Source organism: Oncorhynchus nerka, linkage group LG8, assembly GCF_034236695.1.
Source record: "Oncorhynchus nerka isolate Pitt River linkage group LG8, Oner_Uvic_2.0, whole genome shotgun sequence".
Lineage (NCBI taxonomy): Eukaryota > Metazoa > Chordata > Actinopteri > Salmoniformes > Salmonidae > Oncorhynchus > Oncorhynchus nerka.
The window spans coordinates 3,043,912-3,061,394 of record NC_088403.1 but is presented as its reverse complement, the minus strand read 5'-3'; the positions used below and the strand labels follow the sequence as shown (position 1 = coordinate 3,061,394).

The 17,483-nt window shown below is 54.0% G+C and overlaps 2 protein-coding genes across 2 annotated transcripts in view; one reads left to right on the top strand and one right to left on the bottom strand.

The window, feature by feature from the left end:
- Positions 1 to 5,725, bottom strand: part of ptpro (protein tyrosine phosphatase receptor type O) — a 138,027-nt gene extending 132,302 nt beyond the window's left edge. The window contains exon 1 of the mRNA XM_065022070.1: positions 5,711 to 5,725. Coding sequence (XP_064878142.1) covers positions 5,711 to 5,725 — 15 coding nt within the window. The remainder of the gene's footprint in view (positions 1 to 5,710) is intronic.
- A 7,539-nt stretch (positions 5,726 to 13,264) lies between these two features.
- Positions 13,265 to 17,231, top strand: LOC135573015 (proline-rich protein 36-like). The gene is made up of 2 exons (XM_065022069.1): positions 13,265 to 13,292; positions 14,626 to 17,231. Exons 1-2 carry the CDS (start codon positions 13,265 to 13,267, stop codon positions 17,229 to 17,231), a joined length of 2,634 nt encoding a protein of 877 aa, XP_064878141.1.
- The last annotated feature ends 252 nt before the right edge of the window (positions 17,232 to 17,483 follow it).

Here is a 17,483-nt window from a genome sequence, read left to right as displayed (position 1 = left end):
TGGGGAGAGTGACCCCTCAGGGTCAGATTAATAAACCTCTACTCTGGGGAGAGTGACCCCTTCGGGTCAGATTAATAAAGATCTAGACCCCTCAGGGTCAGATTAATAAACCTCTACTCTGGGGAGAGTGACCCCTCAGGGTCAGATTAATAAAGATCTACTCTGGGGAGAGTGACCCCTCAGGGTCAGATTAATAAAGATCTACTCTGGGGAGAGTGACCCCTCAGGGTCAGATTAATAAACCTCTACTCTGGGGAGAGTGACCCCTCAGGGTCAGATTAATAAACCTCTACTCTGGGGAGAGTGACCCCTCAGGGACAGATTAATAAAGATCTACTCTGGGGAGAGTGACCCCTCAGGGTCAGATTAATAAAGATCTACTCTGGGGAGAGTGACCCCTCAGGGTCAGATTAATAAAGATCTACTCTGGGGAGAGTGACCCCTCAGGGACAGATTAATAAAGATCTACTCTGGGGAGAGTGACCCCTCAGGGACAGATTAATAAAGATCTACTCTGGGGAGAGTGACCCCTCAGGGTCAGATTAATAAACCTCTACTCTGGGGAGAGTGACCCCTCAGACCCCTCAGTCCTCAGAGAACCACAGGTAAACAGTACATCCTGGTCCTCAGAGAACCACTACAGGGAAACATTACATCCTGGTCCTCAGAGAACCACTACAGGTAAACATTACATCCTGGTCCTCAGAGAACCACTACAGGTAAACATTACATCCTGGTCCTCAGAGAACCACTACAGGTAAACACTACATCCTGGTCCTCAGAGAACCACAGGTAAACATTACATCCTGGTCCTCAGAGAACCACTACAGGGAAACATTACATCCTGGTCCTCAGAGAACCACTACAGGTACACATTACATCCTGGTCCTCAGAGAACCACTACAGGTAAACACTACATCCTGGTCCTCAGAGAACCACTACAGGTAAACATTACATCCTGGTCCTCAGAGAACCACTACAGGTAAACATTACATCCTGGTCCTCAGAGAACCACTACAGGGAAACACTACATCCTGGTCCTCAGAGAACCACCACAGGTAAACATTACATCCTGGTCCTCAGAGAACCACAGGTAAACACTACATCCTGGTCCTCAGAGAACCACTACAGGTAAACATTACATCCTGGTCCTCAGAGAACCACAGGTAAACATTACATCCTGGTCCTCAGAGAACCACTACAGGTCAACATTACATCCTGGTCCTCAGAGAACCACTACAGGGAAACATTACATCCTGGTCCTCAGAGAACCACTACAGGGAAACATTACATCCTGGTCCTCAGAGAACCACTACAGGTAAACACTACATCCTGGTCCTCAGAGAACCACAGGTAAACATTACATCCTGGTCCTCAGAGAACCACTACAGGGAAACACTACATCCTGGTCCTCAGAGAACCACTACAGGTAAACACTACATCCTGGTCCTCAGAGAACCACTACAGGTAAACATTACATCCTGGTCCTCAGGGAACCACTACAGGGAAACATTACATCCTGGTCCTCAGGGAACCACTACAGGTAAACATTACATCCTGGTCCTCAGGGAACCACTACAGGTAAACACTACATCCTGGTCCTCAGAGAACCACTACAGAGAAACACTACATCCTGGTCCTCAGAGAACCACTACAGGTAAACACTACATCCTGGTCCTCAGAGAACCACTACAGGTAAACATTACATCCTGGTCCTCAGGGAACCACTACAGGTAAACATTACATCCTGGTCTTCAGAGAACCACTACAGAGAAACACTACATCCTGGTCCTCAGAGAACCACTACAGGTAAACATTACATCCTGGTCCTCAGAGAACCACTACAGGTAAACATTACATCCTGGTCCTCTGGGAACCACTACAGGTAAACACTACATCCTGGTCCTCAGAGAACCACTACAGGTAAACATTACATCCTGGTCCTCAGAGAACCACTACAGGTAAACATTACATCCTGGTCCTCAGAGAACCACTACAGGTAAACATTACATCCTGGTCCTCAGAGAACCACTACAGGGAAACACTACATCCTGGTCCTCAGAGAACCACAGGTAAACACTACATCCTGGTCCTCAGAGAACCACTACAGGTAAACATTACACCCTGGTCCTCAGAGAACCACAGGTAAACATTACATCCTGGTCCTCAGAGAACCACTACAGGTCAACATTACATCCTGGTCCTCTGGGAACCACTACAGGTAAACATTACATCCTGGTCCTCAGGGAACCACTACAGGTAAACACTACATTCTGGTCCTCAGGGAACCACAGGTAAACATTACATCCTGGTGCTCAGAGAACCACTACAGGTAAACATTACATCCTGGTCCTCAGAGAACCACTACAGGTAAAGATTACATCCTGGTCCTCAGGGAACCACTACAGGTAAACATTACATCCGGGTCCTCAAAGAACCACTACAGGTAAACATTACATCCTGGTCCTCAGAGAACCACTACAGGTAAACATTACATCCTGGTCCTCAGAGAACCACTACAGGTAAACATTACATCCTGGTCCTCAGAGAACCACTACAGGTAAACATTACATCCTGGTCCTCAGAGAACCACTACAGGTAAACATTACATCCTGGTCCTCAGAGAACCACTACAGGTCAACATTACATCCTGGTCCTCAGGGAACCACTACAGGTCAACATTACATCCTGGTCCTCAGAGAACCACTACAGGTAAACATTACATCCTGGTCCTCAGAGAACCACAGGTAAACATTACATCCTGGTCCTCAGAGAACCACTACAGGTAAACATTACATCCTGGTCCTCAGAGAACCACTACAGGTCAACATTACATCCTGGTCCTCAGGGAACCACTACAGGTCAACATTACATCCTGGTCCTCAGAGAACCACTACAGGTAAACATTACATCCTGGTCCTCAGGGAACCACTACAAGGAAACATTACATCCTGGTCCTCAGGGAACCACTACAGGGAAACATTACATCCTGGTCCTCAGAGAACCACTACAGGTAAACATTACATCCTGGTCCTCAGAGAACCACTACAGGTAAACATTACATCCTGGTCCTCAGAGAACCACTACAGGTAAACATTACATCCTGGTCCTCAGAGAACCACTACAGGTAAACATTACATCCTGGTCCTCAGAGAACCACTACAGGTAAACATTACATCCTGGTCCTCAGGGAACCACTACAGGGAAACATTACATCCTGGTCCTCAGGGAACCACTACAGGGAAACATTACATCCTGGTCCTCAGAGAACCACTACAGGTAAACATTACATCCGGGTCCTCAGAGAACCACTACAGGTAAAGATTACATCCTGGTCCTCAGGGAACCACTACAGGTAAACATTACATCCGGGTCCTCAGAGAACCACTACAGGTAAACATTACATCCTGGTCCTCAGAGAACCACTACAGGTAAACATTACATCCTGGTCCTCAGAGAACCACTACAGGTAAACATTACATCCTGGTCCTCAGAGAACCACTACAGGTAAACATTACATCCTGGTCCTCAGAGAACCACTACAGGTAAACATTACATCCTGGTCCTCAGAGAACCACTACAGGTCAACATTACATCCTGGTCCTCAGGGAACCACTACAGGTCAACATTACATCCTGGTCCTCAGAGAACCACTACAGGTAAACATTACATCCTGGTCCTCAGAGAACCACTACAGGTAAACATTACATCCTGGTCCTCAGGGAACCACTACAGGGAAACATTACATCCTGGTCCTCAGGGAACCACTACAGGGAAACATTACATCCTGGTCCTCAGGGAACCACTACAGGTAAACATTACATCCTGGTCCTCAGAGAACCACTACAGGTAAACATTACATCCTGGTCCTCAGAGAACCACTACAGGTAAACATTACATCCTGGTCCTCAGAGAACCACTACAGGTAAACATTACATCCTGGTCCTCAGAGAACCACTACAGGTAAACATTACATCCTGGTCCTCAGGGAACCACTACAGGGAAACATTACATCCTGGTCCTCAGGGAACCACTACAGGGAAACATTACATCCTGGTCCTCAGAGAACCACTACAGGTAAACATTACATCCTGGTCCTCAGAGAACCACAGGTAAACATTACATCCTGGTCCTCAGAGAACCACTACAGGTAAACATTACATCCTGGTCCTCAGAGAACCACTACAGGTAAACATTACATCCTGGTCCTCAGAGAACCACTACAGGTAAACATTACATCCTGGTCCTCAGAGAACCACTACAGGTAAACATTACATCCTGGTCCTCAGAGAACCACTACAGGTAAACATTACATCCTGGTCCTCAGAGAACCACTACAGGTAAACATTACATCCTGGTCCTCAGGGAACCACTACAGGGAAACATTACATCCTGGTCCTCAGGGAACCACTACATGGAAACATTACATCCTGGTCCTCAGGGAACCACTACAGGTAAACATTACATCCTGGTCCTCAGAGAACCACTACAGGTAAACATTACATCCTGGTCCTCAGAGAACCACTACAGGTAAACATTACATCCTGGTCCTCAGAGAACCACTACAGGTAAACATTACATCCTGGTCCTCAGGGAACCACTACAGGTAAACATTACATCCTGGTCCTCAGAGAACCACCACAGGTAAACATTACATCCTGGTCCTCAGAGAACCACAGGGAAACAACCTATACTAAAATGCCCTCCTCCCCTCCCCTCCACCAGTCGCCAGGAAGGTTGGTGTTAAAACACTCAACTGTTTCTTCTTCTCCCTCCAAAATACTACTGACTCTCAGGGGACCAATCTGAAGCTCCACACAGTATCCTCCCCGGTTCCCCCATGTATATCCTGCCTCCCCCTCTCAGTAGCTCTGTTCTATCTCTACCCCAGAGAACAGGGAAGTCTCTACAGTCTCTACAGTCTCTACAGTCTGACCAGTGGCTCCTCCATGTTTATCCTTCCTCCCCCTCTCAGTAGCTCTGTTCTATCTCTACCCCAGAGAACAGGGAAGTCTCCACAGTCTCTACAGTCTGACCAGTGGTTCCTCCATATATATCCTGCCTCCCCCCTCTCAGTAGCTCTGTTCTATCTCTACCCCACAGAACAGGGAAGTCTCTACAGTCTCTACAGTCTCTACAGTCTGACCAGTGGCTCCTCCATGTATATCCTGCCTCCCCTTCTCAGTAGCTCTGTTATATCTCTACCCCACAGAACTGGGAAGTCTCTACAGTCTCTACAGTCTGACCAGTGGTTCCTCTATGTATATCCTGCCTCCCCCTCTCAGTAGCTCTGTTCTATCTCTACCCCAGAGAACTGGGAAGTCTCTACAGTCTCTACAGTCTCTACAATCTGACCAGTGGTTCCTCTATATATATCCTTCCTCCCCCTCTCAGTAGCTCTGTTCTATCTCTACCCCAGAGAACTGGGAAGTCTCTACAGTCTCTACAGTGTCTACAGTCTCTACAGTCTCTACAGTCTCTACAGTGGTTCCTCCATGTTTATCCTTCCTCCCCCTCTCAGTAGCTCTGTTCTATCTCTACCCCAGAGAACAGGGAAGTCTCTACAGTCTCTACAGTCTGACCAGTGGTTCCTCCATATATATCCTGCCTCCTCCCTCTCAGTAGCTCTGTTCTATCTCTACCCCAGAGAACTGGGAAGTCTCTACAGTCTCTACAGTCTCTACAGTCTCTACAGTCTCTACAGTCTGACCAGTGGCTCCTCCATGTTTATCCTGCCTCCCCCTCTCAGTAGCTCTGTTCTATCTCTACCCCACAGAACTGGGAAGTCTCTACAGTCTCTACAGTCTCTACAGTCTGACCAGTGGTTCCTCTATATATATCCTTCCTCCCCCTCTCAGTAGCTCTGTTCTATCTCTACCCCAGAGAACTGGGAAGTCTCTACAGTCTCTACAGTCTCTACAGTCTGACCAGTGTTTCCTCCATGTTTATCCTGCCTCCCCCTCTCAGTAGCTCTGTTCTATCTCTACCCCAGAGAACTGGGAAGTCTCTACAGTCTCTACAGTGTCTAGTCTCTACAGTCTCTACAGTCTCTACAGTCTGACCAGTGGTTCCTCTATGTATATCCTGCCTCCCCCTCTCAGTAGCTCTGTTCTATCTCTACCCCAGAGAACAGGGAAGTCTCTACAGTCTCTACAGTCTGACCAGTGGTTCCTCTATGTATATCCAGTAGCTCTGTTCTATCTCTACCCCAGAGAACAGAAGTCTCAGACAGTCTCTAGGCTGAGAGGAGAGGAGACAGAGGTTGAGACAGAGGCTGAGAGGACAGTGGTTCCTCCAGATCAGAGGCTCTGAGACCCCAGAGGCTGGGAGAGGAGAGGAGACAGAGGCTGAGAGGAGAGCTCTGAGACAGAGGTTGAGACAGAGGCTGAGAGGAGAGGAGACAGAGGTTGAGACAGAGGCTGAGAGGAGACAGAGGTTGAGACAGAGGCTGAGAGGAGAGGAGACAGAGGTTGAGACAGAGGCTGAGAGGAGAGGAGACAGAGGTTGAGACAGAGGCTGAGAGGAGAGGAGACAGAGGCTGAGACAGAGGCTGAGAGGAGAGGAGACAGAGGTTGAGACAGAGGCTGAGAGGAGAGGAGACAGAGGTTGAGACAGAGGCTGAGAGGAGAGGAGACAGAGGTTGAGACAGAGGCAGAGAGGAGAGGAGACAGAGGTTGAGACAGAGGCTGAGAGGAGAGGAGACAGAGGTTGAGACAGAGGCAGAGAGGAGAGGAGACAGAGGTTGAGACGGAGGCTGAGAGGAGAGGAGACAGAGGTTGAGACAGAGGCTGAGAGGAGACGAGACAGAGGTTGAGACAGAGGCTGAGAGGAGAGGAGACAGAGGTTGAGACAGAGGCTGAGAGGAGAGGAGACAGAGGTTGAGACGGAGGCTGAGAGGAGACAGAGGTTGAGACGGAGGCTGAGAGGAGACAGAGGTTGAGACGGAGGCTGAGAGGAGAGGAGACAGAGGTTGAGACAGAGGCTGAGAGGAGACAGAGGTTGAGACGGAGGCTGAGAGGAGACAGAGGTTGAGACAGAGGCTGAGATGAGAGGAGACAGAGGTTGAGACAGAGGCTGAGAGGAGAGGAGACAGAGGTTGAGACGGAGGCTGAGAGGAGACAGAGGTTGAGACAGAGGCTGAGAGGAGACAGAGGTTGAGACAGAGGCTGAGAGGAGAGAGGTTGAGACAGAGGCTGAGAGGAGAGGAGACAGAGGTTGAGACAGAGGCTGAGAGGCTGAGGAGAGGAGACAGAGGTTGAGACGGAGGCTGAGAGGAGACAGAGGTTGAGACAGAGGCTGAGAGGAGAGGAGACAGAGGTTGAGACGGAGGCTGAGAGGAGAGGAGACAGAGGTTGAGACGGAGGCTGAGAGGAGACAGAGGTTGAGACAGAGGCTGAGAGGAGAGGAGACAGAGGTTGAGACAGAGGCTGAGAGGAGACAGAGGTTGAGACAGAGGTTGAGAGGAGAGGAGAGGAGACAGAGGTTGAGACGGAGGCTGAGAGGAGACAGAGGTTGAGACAGAGGCTGAGAGGAGAGGAGACAGAGGTTGAGACGGAGGCTGAGAGGAGAGGAGACAGAGGTTGAGACAGAGGCTGAGAGGAGACAGAGGTTGAGACGGAGGCTGAGAGGAGAGGAGACAGAGGTTGAGACAGAGGCTGAGAGGAGAGGAGACAGAGGTTGAGATGGAGGCTGAGAGGAGAGGAGACAGAGGTTGAGAGGGAGGCTGAGAGGAGAGGAGACAGAGGTTGAGACGGAGGCTGAGAGGAGCCAGAGGTTGAGACAGAGGCTGAGAGGAGAGGAGACAGAGGTTGAGACGGAGGCTGAGAGGAGAGGAGACAGAGGTTGAGACAGAGGCTGAGAGGAGACAGAGGTTGAGACAGAGGCTGAGAGGAGAGGAGACAGAGGTTGAGACGGAGGCTGAGAGGAGACAGAGGTTGAGACAGAGGCTGAGAGGAGAGGAGACAGAGGTTGAGATGGAGGCTGAGAGGAGAGGAGACAGAGGTTGAGAGGGAGGCTGAGAGGAGAGGAGACAGAGGTTGAGACGGAGGCTGAGAGGAGAGGAGACAGAGGTTGAGACGGAGGCTGAGAGGAGACAGAGGTTGAGACTGAGGCTGAGAGGAGACAGAGGTTGAGACTGAGGCTGAGAGGAGACAGAGGTTGAGACAGAGGCTGAGAGGAGAGGAGACAGAGGTTGAGACAGAGGCTGAGAGGAGACAGAGGTTGAGACGGAGGCTGAGAGGAGAGGAGACAGAGGTTGAGACGGAGGCTGAGAGGAGACAGAGGTTGAGACGGAGGCTGAGAGGAGAGGAGACAGAGGTTGAGAGGGAGGCTGAGAGGAGACAGAGGTTGAGACGGAGGCTGAGAGGAGAGGATACTGAGGTTGAGACGGAGGCTGAGAGGAGACAGAGGTTGAGACAGAGGCTGAGAGGAGAGGAGACAGAGGTTGAGACCGAGGCTGAGAGGAGAGGAGAGGAGACAGAGGTTGAGACAGAGGCTGAGAGGAGAGGAGACAGAGGTTGAGACAGAGGCTGAGAGGAGAGGAGAGGAGACAGAGGTTGAGACAGAGGCTGAGAGGAGAGGAGACAGAGGTTGAGACGGAGGCTGAGAGGAGAGGAGAGGAGACAGAGGTTGAGACAGAGGCTGAGAGGAGACAGAGGTTGAGACAGAGGCTGAGAGGAGAGGAGACAGAAGTTGAGATGGAGGCTGAGAGGAGAGGAGACAGAGGTTGAGACAGAGGCTGAGAGGAGACAGAGGTTGAGACAGAGGCTGAGAGGAGAGGAGACAGAGGTTGAGATGGAGGCTGAGAGGAGAGGAGACAGAGGTTGAGACAGAGGCTGAGAGGAGACAGAGGTTGAGACAGAGGCTGAGAGGAGAGGAGACAGAGGTTGAGATGGAGGCTGAGAGGAGAGGAGACAGAGGTTGAGACGGAGGCTGAGTGGAGACAGAGGTTGAGACGGAGGCTGAGAGGAGACAGAGGTTGAGACGGAGGCTGAGAGGAGAGGAGACAGAGGTTGAGACGGAGGTTGAGACGGAGGCTGAGAGGAGAGGAGACAGAGGTTGAGACAGAGGCTGAGAGGAGACAGAGGTTGAGACTGAGGCTGAGAGGAGAGGAGACAGAGGTTGAGACAGAGGCTGAGAGGAGACAGAGGTTGAGACTGAGGCTGAGAGGAGAGGAGACAGAGGTTGAGACGGAGGCTGAGAGGAGACAGAGGTTGAGACGGAGGCTGAGAGGAGAGGAGACAGAGGTTGAGACAGAGGCTGAGAGGAGAGGAGACAGAGGTTGAGAGAGAGGCTGAGAGGAGACAGAGGCTGAGAGGAGAGGAGACAGAGGTTGAGACAGAGGCTGAGAGGAGAGGAGACAGAGGTTGAGACAGAGGCTGAGAGGAGAGGAGACAGAGGTTGAGACGGAGGCTGAGAGGAGAGGAGAGGAGACAGAGGTTGAGACGGAGGCTGAGAGGAGAGGAGACAGAGGTTGAGACAGAGGCTGAGAGGAGAGGAGACAGAGGTTGAGACAGAGGCTGAGAGGAGACAGAGGTTGAGACAGAGGTTGAGAGGAGAGGAGACAGAGGTTGAGATGGAGGCTGAGAGGAGAGGAGACAGAGGTTGAGACGGAGGCTGAGAGGAGAGGAGACAGAGGTTGAGACAGAGGCTGAGAGGAGAGGAGACAGAGGTTGAGACAGAGGCTGAGAGGAGACAGAGGTTGAGACAGAGGTTGAGAGGAGAGGAGACAGAGGTTGAGACAGAGGCTGAGAGGAGACAGAGGTTGAGACGGAGGCTGAGAGGAGAGGAGACAGAGGTTGAGACGGAGGCTGAGAGGAGACAGAGGTTGAGACGGAGGCTGAGAGGAGAGGAGACAGAGGTTGAGACAGAGGCTGAGAGGAGAGGAGACAGAGGTTGAGACAGAGGCTGAGAGGAGAGGAGAGGAGACAGAGGTTGAGACGGAGGCTGAGAGGAGACAGAGGTTGAGACGGAGGCTGAGAGGAGACAGAGGTTGAGACGGAGGCTGAGAGGAGAGGAGACAGAGGTTGAGACAGAGGCTGAGAGGAGAGGAGACAGAGGTTGAGAGGAGAGGAGAGAGAGGTTGAGACGGAGTCTGAGAGGAGAGGAGACAGAGGTTGAGATGGAGGCTGAGAGGAGAGGAGACAGAGGTTGAGACAGAGGCTGAGAGGAGACAGAGGTTGAGACAGAGGTTGAGAGGAGAGGAGACAGAGGTTGAGACAGAGGCTGAGAGGAGACAGAGGTTGAGACGGAGGCTGAGAGGAGAGGAGACAGAGGTTGAGACAGAGGCTGAGAGGAGAGGAGACAGAGGTTGAGACGGAGGCTGAGAGGAGAGGAGACAGAGGTTGAGACGGAGGCTGAGAGGAGAGGAGACAGAGGTTGAGACAGAGGCTGAGAGGAGAGGAGACAGAGGTTGAGACAGAGGCTGAGAGGAGACAGAGGTTGAGACAGAGGCTGAGAGGAGAGGAGACAGAGGTTGAGACAGAGGCTGAGAGGAGACAGAGGTTGAGACGGAGGCTGAGAGGAGAGGAGACAGAGGTTGAGACGGAGGCTGAGAGGAGACAGAGGTTGAGACGGAGGCTGAGAGGAGAGGAGACAGAGGTTGAGACAGAGGCTGAGAGGAGAGGAGACAGAGGTTGAGACAGAGGCTGAGAGGAGAGGAGAGGAGACAGAGGTTGAGACGGAGGCTGAGAGGAGACAGAGGTTGAGACGGAGGCTGAGAGGAGACAGAGGTTGAGACGGAGGCTGAGAGGAGAGGAGACAGAGGTTGAGACAGAGGCTGAGAGGAGAGGAGACAGAGGTTGAGAGGAGAGGAGAGAGAGGTTGAGACGGAGTCTGAGAGGAGAGGAGACAGAGGTTGAGATGGAGGCTGAGAGGAGAGGAGACAGAGGTTGAGACAGAGGCTGAGAGGAGACAGAGGTTGAGACAGAGGTTGAGAGGAGAGGAGACAGAGGTTGAGACAGAGGCTGAGAGGAGACAGAGGTTGAGACGGAGGCTGAGAGGAGAGGAGACAGAGGTTGAGACAGAGGCTGAGAGGAGAGGAGACAGAGGTTGAGACGGAGGCTGAGAGGAGAGGAGACAGAGGTTGAGACAGAGGCTGAGAGGAGAGGAGACAGAGGTTGAGACGGAGGCTGAGAGGAGAGGAGACAGAGGTTGAGAGGAGAGGAGAGAGAGGTTGAGACGGAGTCTGATAGGAGAGGAGACAGAGGTTGAGATGGAGGCTGAGAGGAGAGGAGGCAGAGGTTGAGACGGAGGCTGAGAGGAGAGGAGACAGAGGTTGAGACAGAGGCTGAGAGGAGAGGAGACAGAGGCTGAGAGGAGACAGAGGTTGAGAGGAGACAGAGGTTGAGACAGAGGCTGAGAGGAGAGGAGGCAGAGGTTGAGAGGAGACAGAGGCTGAGAGGAGAGGAGGCAGAGGTTGAGACGGAGGCTGAGAGGAGAGGAGACAGAGGTTGAGACGGAGGCTGAGAGGAGAGGAGACAGAGGTTGAGACAGAGGCTGAGAGGAGAGGAGACAGAGGTTGAGACAGAGGCTGAGAGGAGAGGAGACAGAGGTTGAGACAGAGGCTGAGAGGAGAGGAGACAGAGGTTGAGACAGAGGCTGAGAGGAGAGGAGACAGAGGTTGAGACAGAGGCTGAGAGGAGAGGAGACAGAGGTTGAGACAGAGGCTGAGAGGAGAGGAGACAGAGGTTGAGACGGAGGCTGAGAGGAGACAGAGGTTGAGACAGAGGCTGAGAGGAGAGGAGACAGAGGTTGAGACGGAGGCTGAGAGGAGACAGAGGTTGAGACGGAGGCTGAGAGGAGAGGAGACAGAGGTTGAGACAGAGGCTGAGAGGAGACAGAGGTTGAGACGGAGGCTGAGAGGAGAGGAGACAGAGGTTGAGACAGAGGCTGAGAGGAGAGGAGACAGAGGTTGAGACGGAGGCTGAGAGGAGAGGAGACAGAGGTTGAGACGGAGGCTGAGAGGAGAGGAGACAGAGGTTGAGACAGAGGCTGAGAGGAGAGGAGACAGAGGTTGAGACAGAGGCTGAGAGGAGACAGAGGTTGAGACAGAGGTTGAGAGGAGAGGAGACAGAGGTTGAGACAGAGGCTGAGAGGAGACAGAGGTTGAGACGGAGGCTGAGAGGAGAGGAGACAGAGGTTGAGACGGAGGCTGAGAGGAGACAGAGGTTGAGACGGAGGCTGAGAGGAGAGGAGACAGAGGTTGAGACAGAGGCTGAGAGGAGAGAGAGGAGGTTGAGACAGAGGCTGAGAGGAGAGGAGAGGAGACAGAGGTTGAGACGGAGGCTGAGAGGAGACAGAGGTTGAGACGGAGGCTGAGAGGAGACAGAGGTTGAGACGGAGGCTGAGAGGAGAGGAGACAGAGGTTGAGACAGAGGCTGAGAGGAGAGGAGACAGAGGTTGAGAGGAGAGGAGAGAGAGGTTGAGACGGAGTCTGAGAGGAGAGGAGACAGAGGTTGAGATGGAGGCTGAGAGGAGAGGAGACAGAGGTTGAGACAGAGGCTGAGAGGAGACAGAGGTTGAGACAGAGGTTGAGAGGAGAGGAGACAGAGGTTGAGACAGAGGCTGAGAGGAGACAGAGGTTGAGACGGAGGCTGAGAGGAGAGGAGACAGAGGTTGAGACAGAGGCTGAGAGGAGAGGAGACAGAGGTTGAGACGGAGGCTGAGAGGAGAGGAGACAGAGGTTGAGACAGAGGCTGAGAGGAGAGGAGACAGAGGTTGAGACGGAGGCTGAGAGGAGACAGAGGTTGAGACGGAGGCTGAGAGGAGAGGAGACAGAGGTTGAGACAGAGGCTGAGAGGAGACAGAGGTTGAGACAGAGGTTGAGAGGAGAGGAGACAGAGGTTGAGACAGAGGCTGAGAGGAGACAGAGGTTGAGACGGAGGCTGAGAGGAGAGGAGACAGAGGTTGAGACGGAGGCTGAGAGGAGAGGAGACAGAGGTTGAGACAGAGGCTGAGAGGAGACAGAGGTTGAGACAGAGGTTGAGAGGAGAGGAGACAGAGGTTGAGACAGAGGCTGAGAGGAGACAGAGGTTGAGACGGAGGCTGAGAGGAGAGGAGACAGAGGTTGAGACAGAGGCTGAGAGGAGAGGAGACAGAGGTTGAGACGGAGGCTGAGAGGAGAGGAGACAGAGGTTGAGACAGAGGCTGAGAGGAGAGGAGACAGAGGTTGAGACGGAGGCTGAGAGGAGAGGGAGACAGAGGTTGAGAGGAGAGGAGAGAGAGGTTGAGACGGAGTCTGATAGGAGAGGAGACAGAGGTTGAGATGGAGGCTGAGAGGAGAGGAGGCAGAGGTTGAGACGGAGGCTGAGAGGAGAGGAGACAGAGGTTGAGACAGAGGCTGAGAGGAGAGGAGACAGAGGCTGAGAGGAGACAGAGGTTGAGAGGAGACAGAGGTTGAGACAGAGGCTGAGAGGAGAGGAGGCAGAGGTTGAGAGGAGACAGAGGCTGAGAGGAGAGGAGGCAGAGGTTGAGACGGAGGCTGAGAGGAGAGGAGACAGAGGTTGAGACGGAGGCTGAGAGGAGAGGAGACAGAGGTTGAGACAGAGGCTGAGAGGAGAGGAGACAGAGGTTGAGACAGAGGCTAAGAGGAGAGGAGACAGAGGTTGAGACAGAGGCTGAGAGGAGAGGAGACAGAGGTTGAGACTGAGGCTGAGAGGAGAGGAGACAGAGGTTGAGACAGAGGCTGAGAGGAGAGGAGACAGAGGTTGAGACAGAGGCTGAGAGGAGAGGAGACAGAGGTTGAGACAGAGGCTGAGAGGAGAGGAGACAGAGGTTGAGACGGAGGCTGAGAGGAGACAGAGGTTGAGACAGAGGCTGAGAGGAGAGGAGACAGAGGTTGAGACGGAGGCTGAGAGGAGACAGAGGTTGAGACGGAGGCTGAGAGGAGAGGAGACAGAGGTTGAGACAGAGGCTGAGAGGAGACAGAGGTTGAGACGGAGGCTGAGAGGAGAGGAGACAGAGGTTGAGACAGAGGCTGAGAGGAGACAGAGGTTGAGACGGAGGCTGAGAGGAGAGGAGACAGAGGTTGAGACGGAGGCTGAGAGGAGACAGAGGTTGAGACGGAGGCTGAGAGGAGAGGAGACAGAGGTTGAGACGGAGGCTGAGAGGAGGCAGAGGTTGAGACAGAGGCTGAGAGGAGAGGAGACAGAGGTTGAGACGGAGGCTGAGAGGAGAGGAGACAGAGGTTGAGATGGAGGCTGAGAGGAGACGGAGGCTGAGGCTGTGGCCCTCGACAATGATACAGATCTCCTGATCTGAGCCATGTAATAACAGCCCTGTCAGAGGAACAGCAGAGAGGAGCAGCAGTATTCCTCCACAGAGTCTGTCAACAGAGAGTTTCATTCCCAGCCTTTCCTGGTCAGATTCTCATTAGTCTCACTGCAGGGTGTCTATCTGCCCTCCTACCACTTCCTTTCTGTTCTGCCAAGACTGACGCCATCCTGCTCTCCTTCTGCCCTGTTCACTGTCCATCCCTGCTGTTCTGCCCCCCTTCACTGTCCATCCCTGCTGTTCTACCCCCCTTCACTGTCCATCCCTGCTGTTCTACCCCCCTTCACTGTCCATCCCTGCTGTTCTGCCAGAGGTTCTGCCCCCCTTCACTGTCCATCCCTGCTGTTCTGCCAGAGGTTCTGCCCCCCTTCACTGTCCATCCCTGCTGTTCTACCCCCCTTCACTGTCCATCCCTGCTGTTCTACCCCCCTTCACTGTCCATCCCTGCTGTTCTGCCAGAGGTTCTGCCCCCTTCACTGTCCATCCCTGCTGTTCTGCCCCCTTCACTGTCCATCCCTGCTGTTCTACCCCCCCCTTCACTGTCCATCCCTGCTGTTCTGCCCCCTTCACTGTCCATCCCTGCTGTTCTGCCAGAGGTTCTGCCCCCCTTCACTGTCCATCCCTGCTGTTCTACCCCCCTTCACTGTCCATCCCTGCTGTTCTGCCAGAGGTTCTGCCCCCCTTCACTGTCCATCCCTGCTGTTCTGCCCCCTTCACTGTCCATCCCTGCTGTTCTACCCCCTTCACTGTCATTCCCTGCTGTTCTGCCCCCTTCACTGTCCATCCCTGCTGTTCTACCCCCTTCACTGCCCATCCCTGCTGTTCTGCCCCCTTCACTGTCCATCCCTGCTGTTCTGCCCCCCTTCACTGTCCATCCCTGCTGTTCTACCCCCTTCACTGTCCATCCCTGCTGTTCTGCCCCCTTCACTGCCCATCCCTGCTGTTCTGCCAAGGCTTCTGCCCCCTTCACCGCCCATCCCTGCTGTTCTGCCAAGGCTTCTGCCCCCTTCACTGCCCATCCCTGCTGTTCTGCCCCCTTCAATGTCCATCCCTGCTGTTCTGCCAAGGCTTCTGCCCCCTTCACTGTCCATCCCTGCTGTTCTGCCAAGGCTTCTGCCCCCTTCACTGCCCATCCCTGCTGTTCTACCAAGGCTTCTGCCCCCTTCACTGCCCATCCCTGCTGTTCTACCAAGGCTTCTGCCCCCTTCACTGCCCATCCCTGCTGTTCTGCCCCCTTCCCTGCCCATCCCTGCTGTTCTGCCAAGGCTTCTGCCCCCTTCACTGCCCATCCCTGCTGTTCTTCCAAGGCTTCTGCCCCCTTCACTGTCCATCCCTGCTGTTCTGCCCCCTTCACTGTCCATCCCTGCTGTTCTGCCAAGGCTTCTGCCCCCTTCACTGTCCATCCCTGCTGTTCTACCAAGGCTTCTGCCCCCTTCACTGCCCATCCCTGCTGTTCTACCAAGGCTTCTGCCCCCCTTCACTGCCCATCCCTGCTGTTCTACCAAGGCTTCTGCCCCCTTCACTGCCCATCCCTGCTGTTCTACCAAGGCTTCTGCCCCCTTCACTGCCCATCCCTGCTGTTCTGCCAGAGGTTCTGCCCCCTTCACTGTCCATCCCTGCTGTTCTGCCAAGGCTTCTGCCCCCTTCACTGTCCATCCCTGCTGTTCTGCCAAGGCTTCTGCCCCCTTCACTGTCCATCCCTGCTGTTCTGCCCCCTTCACTGTCCATCCCTGCTGTTCTGCCAAGGCTTCTGCCCCCTTCACTGTCCATCCCTGCTGTTCTGCCAAGGCTTCTGCCCCCTGCTGTTCTGCCAGAGGTTCTGCCCCCTTCACTGTCCATCCCTGCTGTTCTGCCAGGGCTTCTGCCCCCTTCACTGCCCATCCCTGCTGTTCTGCCAGAGGTTCTGCCCCCTTCACTGTCCATCCCTGCTGTTCTGCCAGGGCTTCTGCCCCCTTCACTGTCCATCCCTGCTTTCTGCCCCCTTCACTGTCCATCCCTGCTGTTCTGCCAAGGCTTCTGCCCCCTTCACTGCCCATCCCTGCTGTTCTGCCAAGGCTTCTGCCCCCTTCACTGTCCATCCCTGCTGTTCTGCCCCCTTCACTGTCCATCCCTGCTGTTCTGCCAAGGCTTCTGCCCCCTTCACTGTCCATCCCTGCTGTCCTGCCCCCCTTCACTGTCCATCCCTGCTGTTCTGCCAAGGCTTCTGCCCCCTGCTGTTCTGCCAGAGGTTCTGCCCCCTTCACTGTCCATCCCTGCTGTTCTGCCAAGGCTTCTGGCCCCCTGCTGTTCTGCCAGAGGTTCTGCCCCCTTCACTGTCCATCCCTGCTGTTCTGCCCCCTTCACTGCCCATCCCTGCTGTTCTACCCCCTTCACTGTCCATCCCTGCTGTTCTGCCCCCTTCACTGTCCATCCCTGCTGTTCTGCCAAGGCTTCTGCCCCCTTCACTGTCCATCCCTGCTGTTCTGCCCCCTTCACTGCCCATCCCTGCTGTTCTGCCAAGGCTTCTGCCCCCTTCACTGTCCATCCCTGCTGTTCTGCCCCCTTCACTGCCCATCCATGCTGTTCTGCCCCCTTCACTGTCCATCCCTGCTGTTCTGCCAAGGCTTCTGCCCCCTTCACTGTCCATCCCTGCTGTTCTGCCAAGGCTTCTGCCCCCTTCACTGTCCATCCCTGCTGTTCTGCCCCCTTCACTGTCCATCCCTGCTGTTCTGCCTAGGCTTCTGCCCCCTTCACTGTCCATCCCTGCTGTTCTGCCCCCTTCACTGTCCATCCCTGCTGTTCTACCCCCTTCACTGTCCATCCCTGCTGTTCTACCCCCTTCACTGCCCATCCCTGCTGTTCTGCCAAGGCTTCTGCCCCCTGCTGCACATCTTACACCCTGCAACCCCCTGCCCCCTCCCTGCCCCCTGCTGCACATCTTACACCCTGCAACCCCTGCCCCCTCCCTGCCCCCCTGCTAAACCAGGGGTCACCTTGCTGCCCCCTAACTACCAGCCCAGCAGCCTCGGTTGTACAAGACCACCTTAACATGTTAACAGCAGAGAAGAGGAACTCTGGTAGTCCAGCTGCTGTTCACGTTGGGGTTTCTGATTCTGATCACATCTTCCCTCCTGTGGCCTCCGAGCCCCGCCCTGGACACCAGATCACCATGGCAACGTCTCAGAGCCCTGGCCTGTGGACCAGATCACCATGGCAACACATCCCTTACCTAC